Raw genomic sequence first — 24,367 nt, 5'->3', positions numbered from 1 at the left:
ATGGATCTAGAGATTGTCATACAGAGTGAAGTAAGTCAGAAAGAGAGAAACAAATATCGTATATTAACGCATATATGTGGAACCTAGGAAAATGGTACAGATGAACCGGTTTTCAGGGCAGAAATTGAGACACAGATGTAGAGAACAAACGTATGGACACCAAAGGGGGAAAGCGGCAGTGGGTGGTGGTGGTGCTGTGATGAATTGGGCGATTGGGATTGACATGTATACACTGATGTGTATAAAATGGATGACTAATAAGAACCTCCTGTATAAAAAAGAAAAAAAAAGATTTGTTCATATGGTGGTATAAGTAATCCCTCTCTTGTATGTACGTTGTAATTATCTTTTCTCAATTTGTCTTTTCTATTTTGCCTGGCATTTTACTGTTTCTATAATCATATGTATGATTTGATTTTTAAAAAAAGTAGCATAGCTCGGCTCTAAGATATACAAAAAAAAAAAAAAGAAGTCTAATAATCTATTTTATAGTCCAAGTTCTCCAATGATTCTGTACTTGGCAAAAAAAAAAAAAAAAGAGTTCCCATATTCAAGTAATTTTTAAAATCCCAATGATCTGAAATCTAAACAATCTGAACAATATATTTTAGGAAGAGATTGGTGAAATGGGTATATAAAGCAAACTTGGACTGGGGAATCTCTTCAAGAGTTAGGTGATTAAGTAGTATTCTCTTGGGGAAACGGCATTTTGAAGGATTCAGACCTTTAAACAAGTGTCTGAAGGAACTTTTACTTATTGAAGTGTCTTCGTTTAATGTCATCAGAAAGATTAAGCAAGAGGACAGCAGCCCAAATAATCATTAGCTTGCAGCAAGGTATCATTGTTTACAAAGTTTGTTGGGTTTTACTGAGTCTAACATTTACAGGAGCAAAGAATTTGCATATCAGGCTGAATAATTTCTAAAAGAAACAGAGCAACATCAGTGAAGCAGTCAGATATCAGAGACACGTTTAAGAAGGGCTCAGAAAATAAGTTCTGAACCTCCTACCGCTTCAGCTTCAGTTCCCCTCGTGACAATGATAGCTTCATAACCACAGGGGTCATGACCCTCTAGATAGTGAGGCTAAATGGACTCACTTGATAATTAGTGCAGCTAGAACAGCTACGAAAATTTATGTTAAATTTATTTTAGTGAAGAAGAGAATTTTCTTAGCATCAATATGTAAAACTCTAATAATTCAACAATTTAAGTGAAAAATAAGACAAGATAATTGCAGTCTAATTTACAAATATAACAATTTTTTTTAAGTTTCCTGAATAAGTATGCTAACCTCTTGTGAGTGGATTCATTATTTAGAATCATCTTTACAGTATTAGAGAAGACAATGTGAAAATCATTTTATTGATGGATTGAAATATATTTCTTGTATTTTTATTTATCATATTTCATGCGATACTTTATTTTTAAATGTTTATTTATGTCTGCAGTGAAATACATATTAAAAGATCCTATATCATGTGGTCGCTTATTTGTGGAATCTTAAAAAATGATACAAATGAACTTATCTACAAAAACAGAAACAGAGTCACAGACATAGAAACCAGACTTACAGTTACCAAAGGGGAAAATGGGGGAGTGATAAATTAGGAGCTTGGGATTAACAGATACACACTACTATAAATAAAATAGGTAAACAACAAGGGCCTACTGTGTAACACAGGGAACTACATTCAATATCTTGTAATAAACTATAAAAGAATCTGAGAAAGAATAGATTTATATATATATATATATATGTATAGCTGAATCACTTTGCTGTACACCTGAAACTAACACAACCTTGTAAATCACCTAGACTTCAATTTAGAAAGAAAGAAAGAGAGAAAAGATAAAACATATCAATAAGTAACCCTCCCCCACAAGAAAGATACTATACCAAACATAGAACAGTGAAATTAAGAAGCTTTGGGTCTCTTAGAATAATGACTAATGTTCTGAAGCAAGTGTTTTCTGCAAAGGACCAGACAGTAAATGTTTTAGAATCTCTGCCACAATTACTAGACACTGCTGTGTAGCACAAAAGCAGCCTTAGCCATTATGAAGACCCATGAGCATGGCTGTGCTCCAGTAAAACCCGATTTACTAAATCATACAGCAGGAATTTTTGGCAGCCCTCCTGCAGGGTCACAGTTTGCTGACTGCCCCCCGCCCCCCGAAATACCAGATTTTTTCCGTGTATTTTCCCTTCCTCTCTGATACAACCTGGTAAAATAGCTACAAAGCTTAATCAAGGGTCTGATCCACATACCTTTTCCCCAGGAATTCCAGGAGCACCCAATTCACCTTTAAGACCAACTGCACCCTGAAATATAGAAATGCTCATTTGGAGTTTTTTCAAAGGTGTATTAATTGCTAAGGTTGTCATAGATGAGTTGCTTTTGCTCGCACCAAAGTGTGTGCCGTTAAGTTCTTTTTTCCTATTATTCACAAGTCATTAAACTATACTTTTGACAATTAATAAATTATCAGAAAGTTAATAATAAATATCAGAGTGATAATCAAAACTCAAACTAGACATTCTCCACACAGACATATGCAGTACAGCTTTCTCATTTCTTTTATATTTATCAAAGGTTAAGGAATGATTCTATTGCTGTTACTTCAACTAGTACCTGGTACTTTCAATTCAAATAAGTCATGAAATTTCAGGCTCCAAGGTACCCATATTTTTATATTTAGTGTGCCTGACCTTCCATTACATCCTCCAGGAAAACACTCCCAAGCTGGGTCAATCCTTTTGTCAGTTTCCTTGCTCATCCACGTTAACCGGAAAAATCTGCTCAGTGAAGCTGATGGGCTACCTTTATCTGCCTTTATGGCTCTTTTACAAATTCAGTCTAATAAATTTATCCTTGAGACAGTGGACAATAGTGTAAACTTTCTGAATGAATTTCTCTATTACTAATGCTTGGTAGAGATTAATCAACACATTAGAATTCTATGAGTATATAATACCATTATTACCCTGATATTACCTGTTAATTTCAGATTTAAGGCATACAAATAAATGTCAACTTCAAGTTCCTATAGATTAGATGAGATTGTATCAGATGGAGTAAAATTACAAAAACAAAAAAGAACCTGTCAATTAATCCAATATGCTCAATATTGGATTAGAAAGGATGAAGAAATATTCTTTAATTCTCATATTGACATAGACAAAAATTCAAAACCATAAATATTAAATCTTGCTTCTTTGAGGTTATTACTAAGGGAAAAATATTCCTTCTTTTAGAAAATTATGAACATATTTTGATTCAATTATTTTTTATTGGTGTGGTGTGTCTTCAGAACGGGCACATGAGTAATGTCACACTGGAAACAAAATAAAGGGAAATTCACTAGTAATCTCTGGGTTAACACACTAGACCACTCAAAATGGAAACTTCCATACAGTGAGATTGGAGAGTAGGGGTAGTAGAAAAAAAACAATACCAAAGTTTTTGACTATAGAGTCAAGTAAGTTAACATTTCATCTTAAATTATTTTGATTTTCTCTAAAAGTATACCTACAAAGCAATCATTTCATAAAGCCTACACTTTTCGGGAAATTAACTTGATATGGAAGGTAATAATACAAAACTAAACTGGAAAATTATCCCCCAAATAGACCTCAGATCATACTCCTCCTTAGGTTCAGGAACATAGAAATTGAGCTGCTATGTTATAAAACTGAGGGAATTTCAACTCTGAAGTGAGTGAAGGTATTAGCAAGGGTATTAAAGAACTGAGAAAGTAATGTAGTTGCTAAGTAATTAGGCTGCTAACCACATCTGCTAAGAAAAGGGAATTAAAAGATTCAGAAAATTACAATCATTGAGTCTAAATGAAAGAAAAGTATTAATTATTATTTCAAATAATGTCATCCAGAGTTTAGTCTTGGACAGAGGGCATGGTTAGGATGGTCTGATTGGGTGGCCTGATACAGAATATTCATCACAGCTATGTGTTTATAAGCAGTGGTTGAATCTCAAACTATCTCCATGAAAGGGGGTCATAAGCTTTATGAAGAAAAAAGCAGTAAATCAGACTAATGAAGCATCACAGTGTGGATGAGAAAATAGGCAAATAAACACTAAGTCATCCCAAAACTTGTGGCTTTTCTCCAAATATTTCTGATTCATCATTAACTAGTGGGTAACATCAAGCTAAAACTAATCAGGTCACTATGTAAATTTTTTTAATGCTTTTGTTTGTAAAGGAAAAAGTGTAGTAGAACATTAGTGAATAATATAACAGTTCTTAACGATTTAGCTTATCTAGCTCCTTCTCCGCAAACTGACTCTTCGCCCTGCTTGGCAAGGTCCACTGGGCAACTGGGGCAGAGAATTCACAGGTTCTAGAAACAGCTGAGTTGATGACTTAGACTTTCCCTGTAGTAGAATATTCATTCATTCAACGTATTTTTAGCTCCTATTATGTGCTGTTCTATGTATGGTGCTCAAGGAACTCATATTCTAGTGGGGGAATAAATGGAGGTATAATGATAACATGTCAAGTGACGATAAAAGTGCTAAGAAAAGAAAGACAGAGGTGGAATGAAGGGATGCTTTTTACACAGAGATGTCAGAAGAGGCCTTTCTATTTTTTTTTAATTAATTTATTTTTTTGGGGGTCTGTGTTGGGTCTTCGTTTGTGTGTGAGGGCTTTCTCCAGTTGCGGCGAGCGGGGGCCACTCTTCATCGCGGTGCGCGGGCCTCTCACTGTCCCGGCCTCTCCCGCTGCAGAGCACAGGCTCCAGATGCACAGGCTCAGTAGTTGTGGCTCACAGGCCTAGCCGCTCCGCGGCATGTGGGATCTTCCCAGACCAGGGCTCGAACCTGTGTCCCCTGCATTGGCAGGCAGATTCTTAACCACTGCACCAACCAGGGAAGCCCCCAGGCCTTTCTATTATAAAGTGATTTATGAGAGAGAGCCTAAATGATGTGAAGGAAAGAGAAATGTGAATATCTAGAACATTCCAGGTATATGTAGCCTGGTGCAAAGACCTTGGAACAGACATGAACAAGGGGAGAGTGTAGGAGCCACTATAGGGAGGGGTAGCGGGGTAGGGAGAGCTCTACACATTATGGGAAGTCTTGCGGCCCGTGGTTAGAGCTTCAGTGTTATCTTGAAGGGAATAGGAAGCCATGGGTGGGTTTTGATCCAGGTGGGACAAGATTTACTTACAGGATTATTCAGAACAGCTGTCTAACTCATAGTGTACAGGCATAAATAAAGTAAAATTTGCTCTTTATAAAGCTGCCACAGATGACAGTAAGTATTCTCAAAATGTAAGACCTGGGCTTCCCTGGTGGCACAGTGGTTGGGAGTCTGCCTGCCAGTGCAGGGGATGCGGGTTCGTGCCCTGGTCCGGGAAGATCCCACATGCCGCGGAGCAGCTGGGCCCATGAGCCATGGCCGCTGAGCCTGCACGTCCGGAGCCTGTGCTCCGCAACGGGAGAGACCACGACAGTGAGAGGCCCGCGTAACGCAAAAAAAACAAAAAAAAAGTAAGACCTTCAGAAATACTGTAATGAGTAATACATAATCTGGAAAGAGATTTGGGTACTGTATTCTCAAAACTTTTCTCATTTTATCTCATTGGGCCAAAAGTAAAATGAGAAAAATGAGAATGAGAAAAATTAAATTTCAAAAACTAGCACACTGTATCTAAAAAACATCTTGTCAAATAAGATTGGGAACAAAAGACACAGATTTGAATGAAATACTTAAATCACTGAGTGATCTTTTGAAGAAATGACTGTCATTAAATTATTAATATTTACTATAAGTGGAATATATCAACTCAAGGTTTTTATAACCTAAAACATGTAATCAATTGAAAATTGGAATTATTTCACAAAATGAAGATGTGTTTGGTTTTAATCAAACCACATATGAAACTAAACTCAATCTAAAAGGATTACCTCTACCTCTCCTTCAACACATGAACAATTACACTGTGATTGGAAAAGTAGAGGAAACATACATTTGCTAAGTATCTACTATGTGCCAGTTCCTGGTACTAAGTATTCCTTCTTCACAATAAGCTGTTGACTGAGTGTTATTAAGCATCATTTTCAAAGCAAGTAAGAGGTGGACAGGATTCAATCCCAAGTGATTCAGGCTCCAAAGTGGTACTCCTTCTAATATACTGTCCTACAGCCCCTAAATATACTCTCTTGGTCTTACACACCAAAAGAAAAACCTTGAGAACAACATCTGGTTGCCTTAGTAACACTGCACTTCTGATCATTTCACAAAATCAACTATTCAATATGCCTTAGAGCAAAAATGACTTTTGATCTTCAAACTATGCAGGCACTATTTTGTGCACCTGCTCTAATAATGAAACTTATATACAAGACTCAAACACAGGTGGAAAGTCATCTTTATTTACTGCCCATTAAAGTTGCAGGATCACGTAGTACAATAAGAACAGAAATGTACTCATCAACTCCTCAAAAGGAAAAATACATCCATGTTTATTAAAAGAAGCTGATCACATTCATGGCCATGGTCATCTGAAGTTGTATTTGCACATCAAGGATTATGCTGGTTTAATTAAATGCTGGTGCATGTACTGAAACAATAAAGGAAGTATAGTGATTATTTCCCTTCTTTTGTAGATTATCAATTTATTTTATCCCAGCTGTCATTGCCTTGCCACTAAAATCTCTTGCCATTGTGAATTTTGTGTAGGCTGGAAGTTAAAACAAATGTTATTATTTTTTAAATGTATCATAAATGGGAAATTATGTAATACATTATAACTTTAAGATACATTTTGTATATTTTATAGATTTGGCATACAATAAATTTTCTAATAATTATGATCTTTTTTATTTCTGTGGTATCAGTTGTACCATGCCCTCTTTCATTTTTTATTGTTTATTTGAGTCCTCTCTTTTTTTCTTGGTGAGTCTAGCTAGCTATAGGCTTGTCAATTTGTTTCTCTCTTCAGAAAACCAGCTCTTAGTTTCACTGATCTTCTCCATTGTATTTTTAGTCTCTATTTCATTTATTTCTGCTTTAATTTTTTCTTTTTCTTGAGGTACGCGGGCCTCTCACTGTTGTGGCCTCTCCCATTGCGGAGCACAGGCTCTGGATACACAGGCTCAGCGGCCATGGATCACGGGCCCAGCCGCTCCGTGGAATGTGGGATCTTCCCAGACCGGGGCATGAACCCACGTCCCCTGCATCGGCAGGTGGACTCTCAACCACTGCGCCACCAGGGAAGCCCTGCTCTAATTTTTATTTCCTTCCTTCTACTAACTTTGGACTTCATTTGTTCTTCTTTTGCTAGTTCATTAAGGTGTAAAGTTAGGTTGTTTATTCGAGCCTCTGATTGTTTCTTGAGATGGGCACTTATTTCTGTGAACTCCTCTCTTAGAACTGCTTTTGTTGCATCCCACAAATTTTGGTATGTTATATTTCCATTTTCATTTGTCTCAAGGTAATTTTTAATTTCTTTTTTGATTTCTTCTTTCACCCACTGGTTGCCCAGTAGCATGTTGTTTAATCTCTACATTTGTGAACGTTCCAGTTTCCTTCGTGTAATTAATTTCTAGTTTCATACCACTGTGGTCAGAAAAATATGCTTGATATAATTTCAATCCTTTTAAATTCATTAAGACTTGTTTCATGGCCTAAAATACGATCTGTTCTAGAAAATGTTCCATATATATTTGAGAAGAATATATTCTATTGATTTCAGAGGGAATGTTCTGTATATATCTCTTAAGTTCATCTGATTCATCTGTCATTTAAGGCTAGTGTTTCCTTATTGATTTTCTGTCTGGATGATGTATCCATTGATGTAGTGGGGTATTAAAGTTTCCTACTATTATTGTATTACTGACTACTTCTCCCTTTAGGAGTGTTAATATTTGCTTTATATATTTAGGCACTTCTGGGTTAAGTGCATAAATACTTACAAATGTTACATCCTCTTGTTGGATTGACCCCTTTGTCATTATATAAAACCCACCTTTGGCTCTTATTACATTCCTTGTTTAAAGTCTATTTTGTCTGATATAAGTATAACTACTCAGCTTTCTTTTGATTTCCATTTGCAAAAGACTGCAATATCTTTTCCAATCCCTTCACTTTCAGTTTGTGTGTGTCCTTACATATAAAGTGAGTATTTTATAGGTAGCATATAGATGGATCTTCTTTCCAAACTGTATTATACAGTTATAGTAATTAAAACAGTGTGGTATTGGCATAAAAACAGACACATATATCAGTGGAACAGAGCAGAGAGCCCCAAAATAAACCCACACATATATGGTCAATTAATTTATGACAAAGGAGTCACAAATATATAATGGGGAAAGGATAGCCTCTTCAATAGTGTTGGCTATTTACAACAGCCAAGACATGGAAGCAACCTAAATGTCCATTGACAGATGAATGGATAAAGAAGATGTGGTACATATATAGAATGGAATAATACCCATAAAAAAGAATGAAATAATGCCATTTGAAGCAACACGGATGGACCCAGAGATTATCATACTAAATGAAGTAAGCCCTACAGAGAATGACAAATATCATATGGTATTGCTTATACATGGAATTTAAAATAGAATGATACAAATGAACTTATATGCAAAACAGAAATAGACCCACAGACGTAGAAAACAAACTTATGTTACCAAAGAGGAAAGGAGGGAGTGATAAATTAAGAGTTTGGGATTAATATATACACCCTACTATATATAAAACAGATAACCAACAAGGACCTACTGTATAGCATGTGGAACTATACTCAATATTTTGTAATAATCTATAAAGGAAAAGAATCTGAAAAATAATATATATAGATAACTGAATCACTTTGCTGTATACCTGAAACTGACACAACACTGTAAATCAACTATACTTCAATAAAAAATAAATAAAATTTTTAAAATAAATAAATAGTGAGTGCTGAGAAAACTGCAGAGCCACATGCAAAGAAGAATGAAACTTGACCACTATCTTATACCATACAAAAAAATTAACCCAAAATGGATTAAAGACTTGAATGTAAGATCTGAAACCACAGAACTCCTAGAAGAAAACATGGGCAGTAAGCCCCTCAACATACATCTTGGTGATAATTTTTTTGAATATGTCTCCAAAAGCAAAAGTAACAAAAGCAAAAATAAACAAGTGTGATCTCAAGGGCAAAAATAAATGCCCATCCCAAACCCAAACATTTCTTCTCAAGCACTTGCTTAGGTGCCAGAAGTTCCCATGGAAGGTACAATGGTGGACCCTCCTTTGGGAGTCAAAAGACCAAGGATGGCTTGGCTGAAGCTTGCTGTGCAACTTTGAGGGATCAGTCATTTCACAAACTTCAGTCTCTTACCTTTTAAAATAAGGAGTCCATGTAGATTATATAAATAATTTAGAACCATGGACTTCCAAGTTAAGGCATGAAAAGAATTTAAATCTGTTCTACCTTGGAAAGATAGTAAGAACATAATCAACTCCTAATCTTAGCAGGAATTAATCTACATAGTTAGCTAACAAAAGACGTGACTCATAGAAAACAAACTTATGGTTACCAGAGGGAGATGCAGGGGGAGACAAATTAGGAGTTTGGGATTAACATATACACACTACTACATGTAAAACAGATAACCAACAAGGACCTACTGTATAGCACAGGGAACTATACTCAATGTCTTATAATAATCTATAATTGAAAAGAACCTGAAAAAGAATATACTTATATATATAGATTCAGTTATATATATATATATATATATATATATATATATATATATATATATATATAGCTGAATAACTTTGCTGTACTCCTGAAGCTAACAAAACATTGTAAATTAACTATACTTCAATTTAAAAAATGGTTAATAAAAAGACATGACTCAAAGAGTGAGGAATAGACAGTTCTGTTTTGAGAAAGACAGGGAGAAAGGAAAAGCATGGATCCTAGCTAGACTCAGATCTGCACAGGTCCAGCTCACCCACCATCTTCTCCAGCAAACTCTCTCCCCAGTCTCCCCAAGACTGTTACCTCAGGGCCCCTGCAACCCTCCTACAGCACCTAACTGGTGTGGCCTTTTAAGGTCTTCTATCTCCTTCCAGATGTAAAATCCTGGAACATAGCCTATTCCTTCTATCCGCTCTAACACCCAGCACTAGGCCTTACGCAGAGCAGGTGCTCAACAAAGGTGACAAAGGTGACAACAAAGGGTGGGGAAGAATTTCAGTGGAGACCTATCAGCAGACAGAGAAACAGGAGTTCGTCACATATCTGGAGAAGAAAATGCTAAAGAAGGCTACAGCCCAACTAAAAGACACTTTCTTGCTTCACAGTTTTGCTTGTGGTTTACAGGTACATTTTAGGCCAGCCTTCCAGTTGGAATGCGAAAACAGACTTACATGCCAATATAGTCTTCCTTATTTCAGTGATCAGGACTTAAATACAGCCCTCGATAGGCTTTCACAGAAATGTGCATTTGTATGGGACACAGGAAAATGAGGTGGACACAATTGTGAAGTCACTTTTGGACGAATCCTCTTTTGTCCCGACAGCGTTGGCTGGTGTCTTACCTGCTCTCCTTTGTCCCCCTTCTGTCCAGGTGAGCCTGGAACTCCCAGTAGTCCTGCTTCTCCCTGAGCAGAAATGAATTTTGTGTTATCAAATATTCTGTCACATTGAACTAAAAACACATAGTCTATAAATAAGAAGTTGACAATAGTAAGACAAAGCTTTCCTTTCCTGGGAGCTGATGCAGGTCCCTCCACTGGGAGGCCCTTCTCCCCTCATCATAAGGCTCACTACCCCCTATTCCAAACGCCTGCCAGCATCATCTCCTCCCCGAGACCTTCCATGGGCTGGAACATGCGCTCTACTCCACGCACCCTGCACCTCGTACTAGCCTTTCGCACGGAGCTTCCTGTGCAGGGCTATTCACTTGAGGAAATGTAAGCTTCCTCTAAACTCCCACCTCACCCTCCTCCCCACTACTCCAGCCAGGAAGGGAAGTGGCGCAGGATGCTCTAAGCCTAAGCATGCATCAAGTCATGGTGCCGGGGACCTTCTGCTCTAGAAGCTGGGGCAAGTTTCTCTTCCTTTTGTACTAGTGTAGAGGAAAGCCGTCCAGAGATCACTCAGGCCTCTAAGTGCCATTAACATCCACAAAAGACGTTTGTGTAGCCCAACGGGCCCAGGCTTCCTGACCAGGAAGGGGCAAGCAAAACAAATTCTTTGGGCAATAACAGAGCTCCTCTGCACTTCCTGTACAACTCACTGCAGAAAGGAGTGCTGGATGGATATCTGGGATACTGGACAGACACGGTCCCCACACTACGTAGAGTATCTTTGGGTATGCGTTGAAGGGCAGGCACTGCGTTTCCTTCATCTGTGAATTCGCAGAATTGAAGCCTATTCCTCGCATGTGTTATGCCCTTGTACTTAGCTGTTGTACAGGTGGTTCCTCTCTTTATTTTCTTCTACTTCCTACCCAGGAAAGAAGGTCAGATGGCCTCAGAACCCTCCAGATCGAAATCCAGGAGATCCTATCCCCAAGCCCCTTCTCTTAACCCACCCAGCGACTGAGAGGCCCAGGCACACTAAAGGGAAAGACCAGGGCCACACCCGCAGGGCCTGGCTCACTGTGTGGCGTGGCTTTTCCGTGGGCATAGGGGAAAGGGAGCATACCTTGTTTGGAATGCACTGGCACTGGTCTGTAAGTTCCTGCTTTGCTGGCAGAAATGCAGACATTCTACTGGCATGAGCGGGTACCAATGATGCTGCAGTACTTCCAAAGCTATGCTGCTCTGGGCACTAAAATCCAGAAAGAGGCTTTAGGATACGGGGTCAATTCCAAACATGATGACATTCCCAGCACTGACTCTCACCAAGCTAGACATGACTGGTGTTTCTTGCCAGAACTTCCTTCTAATAACCAAAGGTTGACACCAACCTGTGAAAGTCCATAATGATTTTGCCCTTTCACTAGACCCCTACGTTTTTGTTACACTGACAACACACTAGAAATGCATTAAATTGTTGGTTTTGGTGAGAAATTCTAAAGCTATTATAGGTGACTTTATGACAAGTACAGTAATATCAAACGTTTACAAGAATTACAATTGCTACAATAAAATACTTTATACAAATAACATTGGTATATGTGTTTTGGGAACAAATTTTAAAATAAAAGAACGTAATTTGAACTTTTAGAACATCGTTTAGTTCAAAAAGATGATTATAAAGGCATGTAAAAGTAGAAAATAAACTCTTTTTATGCTCTAAGGTAGTATGTATTTAATCAAAGTATGTATATCTTATTCCAGTCCATTGTTCTTTATTCAAAAGTCTCCACTGTAACAGACAAGTGATGACTTTTATAACTTATCCAGTGTGTTCAGAACATGTGAGGACGGCCACGTGAAGTGAAATTTGGTTACAAAGCAATGAACTTTTTTTCTGTCAAAAAATAAATCCAGATGGCCGTCTGAAGAAGATAAATGCATCCTTTCCTCTCAATATCATTTACCAGAGTCCTTACTACGGTTTGTAACTCTGAATTTGCAGTTTCATGAATTTGCAATTTCATATCTCTGAATTTGCATTTTAGGGGGAAGTGTTCACACATTACTTTATATACTACAAATTATATATGCCTGGAAAAATATTGTCAGGATACAAAATTAAAATATTGTCTGTGATTATTTATTGTGATGAGATCATGGTTGATATTTATTTTCTTCTATGAAGTTGGCTGTATTTTCCAAATTTTATATAATAAACATACATAACTTTCCAAACAAAATAATATTTTGAAAATGTGTGTAGCATTCTAATGCTTGTGAGCACAGTAAACACGGTAAGAAAAATAGCTCCCAGAAAAACTGGGACTAGTTTCCTGTCTTTACCACTAGTTCTATCACATTTACTCTCTGCAGATTTAATGATTAGCTGTTTAGTTATCATCATAAGTTTCCAAGTCCACAAGTCTAAAAATTACATTAGAATGAAACACACAAGATTATCACCAAAATGATCCATTTATGTCCTATGATTTGATATGATTTTCCAGCCAGTTCCTGTCCCGTGCCCCGTGGGTTCAGTTAGATAATCAAGACCTATTCCGAGCTCACAGTTTTGCTCTGGATAACTGATTCACTACTTTAAGACCTTAAAAGCATGTCTCAGGCTTCACTATAAAACTGCCCACACTTTCCAAAAAGTGCCTACAGAGAACATAAGATGTACAAGTAAGGATCCCCTGCTTCATAAAACCTCTGGTTTTGATATGACACATATTTAGTTAATTAACCCTCAAAATTTTAATCATCTTTCTCCTTTATTTTCAACAAATGTTGCTGCTTTTCTCCTCTCTTCCTCTTTATTCTTCATTCTCTCTGTCTAGGTCTGTAGTCATGAAATCTGACTGCTTCAGAAAGAGAAACCCTAATTAATAGCAGCAAAGAAGTATATTTATAGATTATCCTGAATAAATTTCACTTTTGAAATATGCTATAAAATATTATTAACAGAAAGGATGCCTGATTTGAAATTACAGGACAAAATTAGATTTTTAAGCGAGTACATTAAAATTTGCTGAGTTCAAATATTTTTCAAAAAATATAGTTGATGCCAAAATTAGAGCAGATGCACTTAAGTATCTTTTATATAATATTTACCTTCCAAAATATATATTTCCATTAAATGTAAATATAGCACATATCCATTTCCTGTTAACGATTAACAGAATGGTGATGTCCGCCCCCAAATACTTATCAGCAGGAAAATAAGCAGTCTTTTGTTATTTTTTTCCAAGGTTGGAGATGATTTCCTACCTTATTTTTCTACTCTTTAAAACCAAATCTTTTTCAAACACGATTTAAATTTTTTTTTCATGATGTGTGGGGTCATGTCACCGCTTTTAATTATCAAGCCACTCCATCGAATCCATCATCTATTTCCTTAAACAGTTTTCTCATAATTCAAGTTGGAGTGACTATTGGTCAAGAGTATAATATTTAGGTACCTCAAAACATCATGTTGTTACTTTTCAATCAGGGAAAATTCGTATTTTAAAAGCTCTCACATAAAAGAAGCATAATTAATTAAAGAAAAACTTCTGGAGAATTCACATCTTCAAGATTTAAATGTGTGCCTCCAGGAAGTCTAGGTATTTCAAGTCTGTAGATTGGCATTCTAAATTACCTTTTCAGATATTTATAGAAAGATATTTGGCTGGCTTTCCTTGCAATGAGAGCCATAAACTGGGTTGGAGATATGGTTTATAAAACCAAGTTACATTAGCAAAACATATAATTTTTACAGACTTAGCTATGCTTTGAGTCAGTTGATCACATTATTATTCTACTACCCAAAGTGAGTGATAGAAGTTAAAAATATTTTTGAACTACTAAACTATGGATAAATATTCTTACAATTTTCAATGGTAAGTTTAGAACTTCTGGGAAATCTGACCCAAAGAATAACATTTTCACCTTTTACTTTTCATATGTTCTTTCTGTAAGATTTTTCAGAATTAATCCCTTCCAAACACCAGTCAACAAGTCAAGAAACAATGTTTTGACATCTTTTACAAACAAAGCACTAATCATAAAAGAAGGGTATAAAAGTGTAATTCCCCTCAATGAGTTTAAAAGGTAGTTGAATAAATTAAAAGGAAATACAACTATATCTAATAATATAAGACACACACATGACCATTGCAATAAGAGATGCAGAAAGTACTGAATTTAGTGGGGTTTTTTTAATGGAAGGTTGGTACAAAAAAGTAATAGTTGTAGACTTAGGTTGAGAATATTAAGAGTGAGAGACTAAGAAACTGAATTTCTAATTTGTTGCAAACAGGGAGTAACCAAAGGCTTTGAGGGTGAGATGAGCAGAGGACCGGGAATGTGCCTTATTCACGTCAGCCAGCCTTGTTGCTTAGCACAATATCTAGAAGATCAGTGTTTCTGAATAACAGGTGTTTAGTGGAAGAAGGTAAATGAACCTACAAAGCAGTGATGCAGAGACTTATTCTGGCTATGTGGGGACAGGGAAGGAGGATGACACAATAATGCGACGATCCAAGCACGAGGTAAAGGTGGACCATGGCACTAACAGGAGAGGGGAAGATGCAGGTGAAAAATCTCTCACAAAGGAAAACTGGCCAGGAAGGGTGACGGCTAGGAGAGGGAAGTGAGTGAGAATAATGTACAATCACAGACGTAAAACCCCTGTAACTGGAAAATGCTGATGCTACCGTCAGCACGTGGTTTAGTGAAAAAGGCATAAGTTCTCTTTTACTCATGTGGAGTCCAAAGTGAGGCCATATCTTTCCTGAAGTTCAAGATGAAGCACTGCGATTAAAATTGTGACAAGAGACGATGGGACAGCCCCATGAGGGGTCTCTTGCTTGGAACTGTTTCCTCGCCTGGCTTCAAGAGAAGACGTTCAGTGCTGCCCTACACGTGACTCTACAGCCCAGGCAACTGGCCTTCTACAGTCTTCACACACCAAAAACTGAGCTTACCTTAGGGTCTGATATCTCACAACACGTTTCTTGAGCTATGAAGTTCGAGTTACAGTAGATTTGAAGTTGGTGAATTTCAACCTATTAAAAAATTAGTAATAAGATATATCATTAGTATTTTTCTTTTTGAAAATCACATTTAGGCATTTGAGAACGATGGTAATTTAACTGGAAAGAAAAAAAAGAAGCTAATATTTATACAAATAGATCACTGGCAGATATTTTGGGTTTTGTTTAATTTAGGATTCATGACTTTATGGACCCTTTAAGAAACAGAAATGGATTCGGCTGTTGAGATAAATCTATATGTAAAGGAAATCAAGTAACAGAGCAATTGCAGATCTCTGCTCCTTGTTTCAAACCATCAAAAAGAAGTATTTAATTAAAGAGAGGTAATGCACTACGATAAGAAGAAAAAAAAGGTATTTAGTTTTTATCTACTTTTCATGGATACTGTCTAATACCTAAGGATTTTATGTTACATGGCATACTCTTGAGCATGACTCACAGTATTTTTACAAAAAAAATTGATTCTTCTATTTGCTCAGCAAATCCACATTTGTTGGCATTCAGACATGAAATTAAAAGTAGTTTCAGGAAAGTACAATCATGTCTTCAAGTGCAAGATCAAACAACCACATCAGAGAAAGTAAATGGTACAGACTATTGACAAAATTTCAATATGACAGATGCACAGAAAGGCTGCTTCAAACTAGTTTGTGGTTGTAAATTTAATAATTTAATTAATAATCTTATGATGATTTGACATATAACATAGGTCAGGAACAACCTCTTTCCTTCCCCTTCTCCCCGCCTTTCTCTCTCTTTTTCTCTCTCTCCTCTTTCCCCATCTTTCTCTGTCTCCTAATGTAACAGAGCTAGATTATGTATTTCTTTGAGGTCAGTAAGTACTTTCTATAGTAAGACCCAACTATAATAATATAATAATCCTATGATAATAGAAAGCAGATATCTGAGGTTAGCTCTGAATCTCTAACCCAACACCAACAAAGCAAGAAAGGAGGGGAAAAGCTGTAACTATTACTCTACACTGAGATGAACAAAATCAAGTCAGCTCACAGAAAGCATTAAGAATTCCAGACATCTTCTGGATTCACGAACAGCCTAAGATTTGCAGCCAATGCAAAATTCTGAGATGAAATGAAACTTAATGATTTCTCTTCTATAACTTTTTGCAAGGTTACTGAAGTAAACTTTTATTTATGAAGTTTAAATACACTGTCTTACAGTCTAATGAAACACCAGGCAGTAACATACCCATTATGTAGAATGAAGAATGTAGAGACTCCAATTAATTAATATTCTCCTTAACTAAAACTAATTTATCATCAACACTGTTATCCACATAGTCAATAAATACTGAGATTCTATTATGTACCATCCACTGGGCTAGGGCCTTCATATGAATTATTTTACTTAACTGAAGATAGATGATCAATTTTTCATGGATTAGAACCTAATAAAGTACCCATGACACTGAAACTACAATCAGCCTAGTTTAATTATGCTTTTTTAATTCATTAGTTGTTTAGGATCCTTCACTGACATAGTGCTTTAGAATGAGAATGCACTGGCCCTGTCACACAGAATTTTTTTGTTTAAAAAAAAAATTCTTTTATCAGTTTTGTCACCTATTTCTCTGCACGAAAGCATACGGGTAGGATATGCAAAATAAAACCTAATCATTAGAAGGTTTTTTTTTGATAACTTACATTCTGAATAAACAAAACATTTTCACGTTACAACAGATCTTATAAATCACAGAGCTTGTATGGAGATAATAAAAATATTAGTTTACTTAGAGTTTTAGTAGGACCAAGAATCTTTAAAAAATAAAATACGTATTTTTTTTGTTTGTTTAACTTAAACAGTGACACTTCTAAAAGCTCCATCATCGTGACATGGCTTTAATATTATTTCTTAAGTGAACTAAGATTCCACATTAAACTATGAAAGTGTTGTAAGACTATAATTTTCCCATTGTGGCTTTACATCAGGACTCACAGTGATATTCTTCAGCCTCAGGTTGTTCCCTTGAGTAAAAAGTTAATTAGACACAGGACACAACACTCAACCTTGAGACGGGAGCTTGGAGTCAGGACCCCACTCTTGGAATAACTTGCTCCTCTCTCATTGTCATCTCTCCCTCAAAGGTTATGAATTTATCTTAATCCTCATGTTCTTTGGTTCTTGCCATTCCCCGCTTTGCCCTCGCTAGTCCTGCAGGAGATCAGATTCCAGTCAACACCAGGGCTCCAGCAAGGGCTACCGCCACCCCTACTCCTGTTACTAGAATCCCCTGAAGATCACTTCCTGTCTACCTACACTCCACCCACTGCTGGAAGTCACACGTCTGAGGTTTAGCTGCTGGACTCCACTTCCTCCCTTGACTCTGGAGAGACCTTTCTGAAAGGTCTGTCTAGGACTGTTGTCACTACAATTAATACTGTGATTATTATTGGCAGCCACCATTTACTGACACATACTTGATCCATCTTTCTGACACAGACTGAGCCTTTAAGATCTTTGAGAGAGGAGATTTTGTTGTTGTTTTCCGCTCTTTTATGCCAGGTTGAACGGCATGTCTGGCCCTAAATAAATAAATGAATACACAGAAAACTGACCACATACTATGCACTATGGCACATACGCTATGCAATTATAACTAACGAGTCTACCAATATTATTTTATAATTTAGGATACCAAGACTCAGATAAATTAAGAGTGAGCAAGATAAATTAGCAGATCATAAGAATTAAGTGGATGAGCTAGGATTTACAATCACATCTGTCTGATCCCCAAGCAAGCTCACTCTCCCTGATGCCATGATGTCTTATGTCCAGAACTGGCTTCTCCTGCTCTGGGGTATCTTGATAATCATCACTGAACCCTCGTTATGACACTTTCACTGATTTGTTCATTGTGTCTAAGAGAAGACAGTTTAAAAATAATATTTTATTGGAGATATATATATATATACACACACACACATATATATAATATCTATCTATCTATCTATCCATCTGTCATCTATCTCTGATGCCTTCCACAGGGGCCTTTAGAAATAATATGCTGGCTAAACATGTATGTGCACAGAACCGTACTTTTGAAACAAAATTGAACTGTTAAGGGCTTTGCATTAACAATTCCTATTGGTGTCCTGCATTCAGATTATTTTTATGGGTTTTCCCATCATTCCACCCATAAGAAAATGTGAAGTCATCAAATTTAGATATATTCCCCTTTTTAAAGATTATAGGCCTTTGGGAAATTGATAATAAATCTGTACCATGTGAGCATAAATATAATTTTTAAAGAAACTTTTCATCTGAAAGGGTTTTACTAGACAATTGTTCTCATCCAATGACCTACTGTTGTGTTTCAGTCCAACAGAACTCTGAAGAAACATTATAAGCTAATGAAAAATAGTCTGCAGTACAAACATTTGTGATTCTGAGGATGAAAAAATAGCCTATTGTTCTTGAATGAAAACACCAGATGATCTGGAACCGTTTAACTTAAATTTCATCTTTTTCCAGTCCTTTCTATTCAAGACATAGGAACTTAGACCAAGCTTACTTTTGTATAATATTTTCAATTTTTACTAACAGTTAATTTTAATAACCTTATTTTTTAAGGCATAACCTAGTTCTTTTAAATTCACAGGCTACAGAAAAATGGGTGAAAATAGATAGAAAATAATATATGTAAAAATATAGTTGGAGGGCTTCCCTGGTGGCGCAGTGGTTGAGAGTCCGCCTGCCGATGCAGGGGACACGGCTTCGCGCCCTGGTCTGGGAAGATCCCACATGTCGTGGAGCGGCTGGGCCCGTGAGCCATGGCTGCTGAGCCTGCGTGTACGGAGCCTGTGCTCCGCAACGGGAGAGGCCACAACAGTGAGAGGCCCGCGTATCACACACACACACACACACACACACACACACACACACACAAAAAAATATATATATATATATAGTTGGAAATACATAGCTATGCTTCACACATCTGATAGCAAATTAATTTAAACAGTGCTGAGAAGGGAATATCTTATACAGTTATTAAAGGAAAAAGGTTTTAATAAGATATTTTATTTTAATTTATAAATGTTACTAGCTAACAACTCACGTCCACAGGCCTGCCATCTGAAGCTCGGGTTGCAATAACAGTCCTTCCGTGGAAGTCCACAGTGCCCTTTCCATCAATATGCCGGCTTGCAACTAAGTTACAGTCTGTATAGACTGAAATGGCCTGGGATTGTATACTGAAGCCAAGTTTATGCCACTGACGATCAAACAAAGGACGGAGTTCTCGATTTTTAAAAACGTAGTTCAACACATCTCCCTCCACAGCTGGGAACATAAATTCCACCATCTTCTTTCCACCATCAACGGCTATAGAAACCTGCAAAAATGCAAATGATCTTTAAGTGTTTGAAATTCAGTTTTAAAAATTATTAAAGCACACAAATCAAAACTCAAGGTGCTACCATAGGACCAGCAATCCCACTACAGGGCATATACCCTGAGAAAAGCATAAGTCAAAAAGAGACATGCACCACAATGTTCACTGCAGCACTATTTACAACAGCCAGGAAATGGAAGCAACCTAAATGCCCATCGACAGATGAATGGATAAAGAAGATGTGGTACATATACACAATGGAATATTACTCATCCATAAAAAGGAACAAAACTGGGTCATTTGTAGTGAGGTGGATGAACCTAAAGTCTGTCATACAGAGTGAAGTAAGTCAGAAAGAGAAAAACAAATATCAAATATTAACGCATATATATGGAATCTAGAAAAATGGTACAGATGATCCTATTTGCAGGGCAGGAAAGGAGACACAGACATAGAGAACGAACTTGTGGACACACGGGGGAAGTGGAGGGTGGGACAAATTGAGAGAGTAGCATTGACATATATACACTACCATGTGTAAAATAGATAGCTGGTGGGAAGCAGGTGCATAGCACAGGGAGCTCAGCTCGGTGCTTTGTGACCACCTAGAGGGATGGGATAGGGAGGGTGGGAGGAAGGCTTAAGAGGGAGGAGATATGGGGATATATGTATACGAATAGCTGATTCACTTTGTTGTACAGCAGAAACTAACACAACACTGTAAAGCAATTATACTCCAATAAAAAAATAAAATAATTGAAAAAAAACTCAAGCTGCATGTTAGTAGAACTGAGGTACTCAGTAAAATATTTTAGATGATACTTGTGTCCGTTGGATTTGTTAACATATAAGAACAGCAGGGCTTCCCTGGTGGTGCAGTGGTTGAGAGTCCGCCTGCCGATGCAGGGGACACGGGTTTGTGCCCCTGTCTGGGAAGATCCCACATGCCGCGGAGCGGCTGGGTCCATGAGCCATGGCTGCTGGGCCTGCGCGTCCGGAGCCTGTGCTCCGCAATGGGAGAGGCCACAACAGTGAGAGGCCCGCGTACCGCAAAAAAAAAAAAAAAAAAAAAGAACAGCAAACAACCGCTACAAAAATGGTTTAAATATGGGATATCTGGTGAATGTAATATGCTCCTTTCTTGAGAGGACATCTAGGAGTGTGTGTGTGCGTATGTGCATATGTGTGTGTGTGTGTGTTTATCTAAGTATATATATAATTCTGTATGAGTGATTCAAGAATTAAATGTTACTAATTTAAAAACAATAAGAAATAATCACTTCTCTTAGCATGGAAACTGAGATCAACTTCTTTAACTTTTGATGCTTTGCATGGTGCAAAGAAAATACATTTTCATAGAGAACATGTTCTTTCCGTTCAAGTCATATTTCCATCTTAATACTGTGACTATATAATAACATATTAAAAGACCAGTGAAATGAAAAACATTTCAATGGATATGTATGGAAATAAACACAGATGGATGGTGCCCATAAGAAATTGTGATGTTTACCTCCCCTCCCTGGAGCACCTGCGTCCCCTCCTTTCTGCCCAAATGCCACATCTCCCACAAGTATTCCTAGACCCCTGCTCTTCTCATGTCCCATCTGGGGGAGCCGTCCTTTCCATGCTCGCACAGTCCCCACCCAACTCCAAGCTGTCCTCGGCCACCACACTTGTCACCTTGTGGTCATGCTCCAATAGGCTGTTCTCATACATGGCATCCCCAGACCTATGTGCTCCCTGAGAAAAGGAATCACGCTTTGCCAGTCTCTTATCTTTGTCACTAACTAGCATCTAGCATGTGTTCAATTATTTTTATTGATGGAATCAATATTTGTATCTCATCTCTTAATTTACTAAGGATTTTCAGAGGAAACAATGAACAGCTTTAAAATGATGTATAATATCAGAAATAATAGGAAATGAAGAAGTCGTCAGTGAGTGGTCTTGGTGTCAATGAAGCAGTTGTAAACGAAGGGTAGTTAGAGTGTCTTCAGACAAAAATAGGAATCTAGTAGAAAAAAACAAACAGAACAACAAAACAAAAACAGAAAACAAACTAATCTTGCCTCATCCACCAGGCTCTCCCATTACAAATCTCAGCAAGATCCTTCTAACTCTGAGAATACTGGCGTTTCCCTGTGGATGATTCCACTAAAAGACAGAATAGTCGTGCATGAGGTCTGCTCCCAAATTTATGCCCACAGATCCAAGATTCACCTGGCCTAACCCCACCAGAGGCCACAGATCAGTACATCTCTCTGGTTCCTTACCTGTGGCATATTCTGCTGGTTTAAAACCTGCCACAGAAACCACCGTTCCTTTTTGGTGCTTCTTCGTACCCGAAACATGGCTGCTATGGCGAACTCCTCAGGAAGGCCTTTGGGAAACACCTTACTGTGGGAGAAAAACAAAGAACCATTGTGGGAAAACTGAAGGCAAGGACACAAAATCTCGGTATGAAGGTCTCTGCAACACAACATCTTAGTCACATTTTCTCAATGAATTTAGAATTCATTATGCATGTTTACAGCATTCTACCAAATGCATACATGGACGCATCCACGTCTACTTTTACCTATGGATTTTGTATCCTTGTTCTTTCCCTTTTAAAAAATTTCCCGGGAAGGTGTTGTTAAAGCTTGAGGTGTGTAAAAGTGAGTGACTATAGTACTATGGGGCGATATTCATTTACTGAACAAGATGTTCCAACAGAATCTCAGAATTCACTGCAGTCTGGCACACAGTAGACATTTATAAAGGAAATAAATAGTACCCCTAGGCTTTATCGGTAGACAGAAGTACAGAGCATTTCAAAGAACACTGCTAGCAGTTAAATGTATACTTCCAAAGGACTTTTGTCATATTAAACCCTTGCAAAATGAACTCCTAATTCTGATTTCCTAGTAGGTATCAATTTAGGACTGAAACTAAATATAATAAAGACATTTTAGCTTATTTTTTATTCTTACAGAAAATAAGTAAGTTATTTCTAGGTAGCAGAGAGAAGCCTAAAGACAGTCCAAATATGCTTCTGTCTCAACCTTGTTTCAAAATACTGGTCTCACTGGATCTATGAAGAAACTTGGGGAGAAAAATTCACCATGAACATAAATCATATTTAGACTTTCATTGGAAAACATGGAGAGATACATTCCTCCAAGTTGACTTTTAAAGTTATCTGCATTGTATGTAAAAACTCTGCAAGGCAGGAATCTTGCTTTTCTTTTAAAGAATCATGAGGAGTAGTAGGTAAGAATTCTCTTAAGGATTAACATAGCCAGAACTTGTTTATATAAATAAAACATCATACATTGAGATGGTTAACTACTCACTGGGAATATCACACCAAGGTCCACTGAAACTGACAGCCAGACTCATGGAGAATTCTGAAACTTTGGTTTTACACTTTGTGTTAGAGAAAAAGTCACAAGTGGTAGGGAAATCAGGAACAAATATGAAAAAAAAAAAAAAGCTATGCTGGCCTAAAGTTCTCAGTTGGTTAAACTCACGCGCGCGCGTACACACACACACACACACACACTCTTACGTATATAGTGTACAAATGTAGGTATATGTACATAAGCATACCTCAGGGATATTGCAGGTTTGGGGCCAGCTCACTGGAATAAAGTGAATATCACAATAAAGTGAGTCACGGGCTTCCCTGGTGGTGCAGTAGTTAAGAATCTGCCTGCCAATGCAGGGGACACGGGTTCGTGCCCCGGTCTGGGAAGATCCCACATGCCGCGGAGCGGCTGGGCCCATGAGCCATGGCCGCTGAGCCTGCGCATCCGGAGCCTCTGCTCTGCAAACGGGAGAGGCCACCACAGTGAGAGGCCCACGTACAGCAAAAAAAAAAGTGAGTCACATGAATTTTTTGCTTTTCCCGTGTGTGTAAAAGCTGTGTTTACACTATGCTGTACTCTATTCCATGTGCAACAGCATTATATCTAAAAACGTACATACCTTAATTTTTAAAATGCTTTACTGCTAAAAAGAAATATGCTAACCACCATCTGACAACCCAGGGTTGCCACAAACCTTCAATTTGTAAAAAATCCAGTATCTATGAAGTACAATAAAGTGAAACACAATAAAAGGAGGTCTGCCTCTAAATATATATAAACTCTAGTTTTACCTTCTTCACTAACCTGCTTACCCCCAGTCCGAAGGCTTTCTGGCTCTCAGCTCTTGTCTGGCTGGCTGAAGAAAGAGGAGGCAACCTGGGGCCTCATCTTCATCTCACTCACACTCACACACACACACACACACACACACACACACACACACCCCTCTCCAGCCTCCACAGAGGCTGGCTGGTGCCTCCCCGGGATGAGCCTCTCCCGTGCCCGGGGAGGTACCCCACCCCACGTGCCAGCAGCACCCCGCCCTGCGGTTCCGAGGTTCTA

The 24,367-nt window shown here is 37.7% G+C and overlaps 1 protein-coding gene across 1 annotated transcript in view; it reads right to left on the bottom strand.

The window, feature by feature from the left end:
- The window catches only part of COL19A1 (collagen type XIX alpha 1 chain), a 362,938-nt gene that overhangs the window by 288,557 nt on the left and 50,014 nt on the right, over positions 1–24,367 (bottom strand). The window contains exons 5-9 of the mRNA XM_029223905.1: positions 22,229–22,352; positions 19,677–19,952; positions 15,530–15,610; positions 11,686–11,811; positions 10,575–10,637 (exon numbers count right to left, since the gene is read on the bottom strand). Coding sequence (XP_029079738.1) covers positions 10,575–10,637; positions 11,686–11,811; positions 15,530–15,610; positions 19,677–19,952; positions 22,229–22,352 — 670 coding nt within the window. The remainder of the gene's footprint in view (positions 1–10,574; positions 10,638–11,685; positions 11,812–15,529; positions 15,611–19,676; positions 19,953–22,228; positions 22,353–24,367) is intronic.

This window comes from Monodon monoceros, unplaced genomic scaffold (assembly GCF_005190385.1).
Source record: "Monodon monoceros isolate NGI ecotype Baffin Bay Population unplaced genomic scaffold, NGI_Narwhal_1 Super_Scaffold_15, whole genome shotgun sequence".
Classification (NCBI taxonomy): Eukaryota; Metazoa; Chordata; class Mammalia; order Artiodactyla; family Monodontidae; genus Monodon; species Monodon monoceros.
Note: the sequence above shows the minus strand (reverse complement) of the source record. Positions and strands in the feature narration are given on the sequence as shown.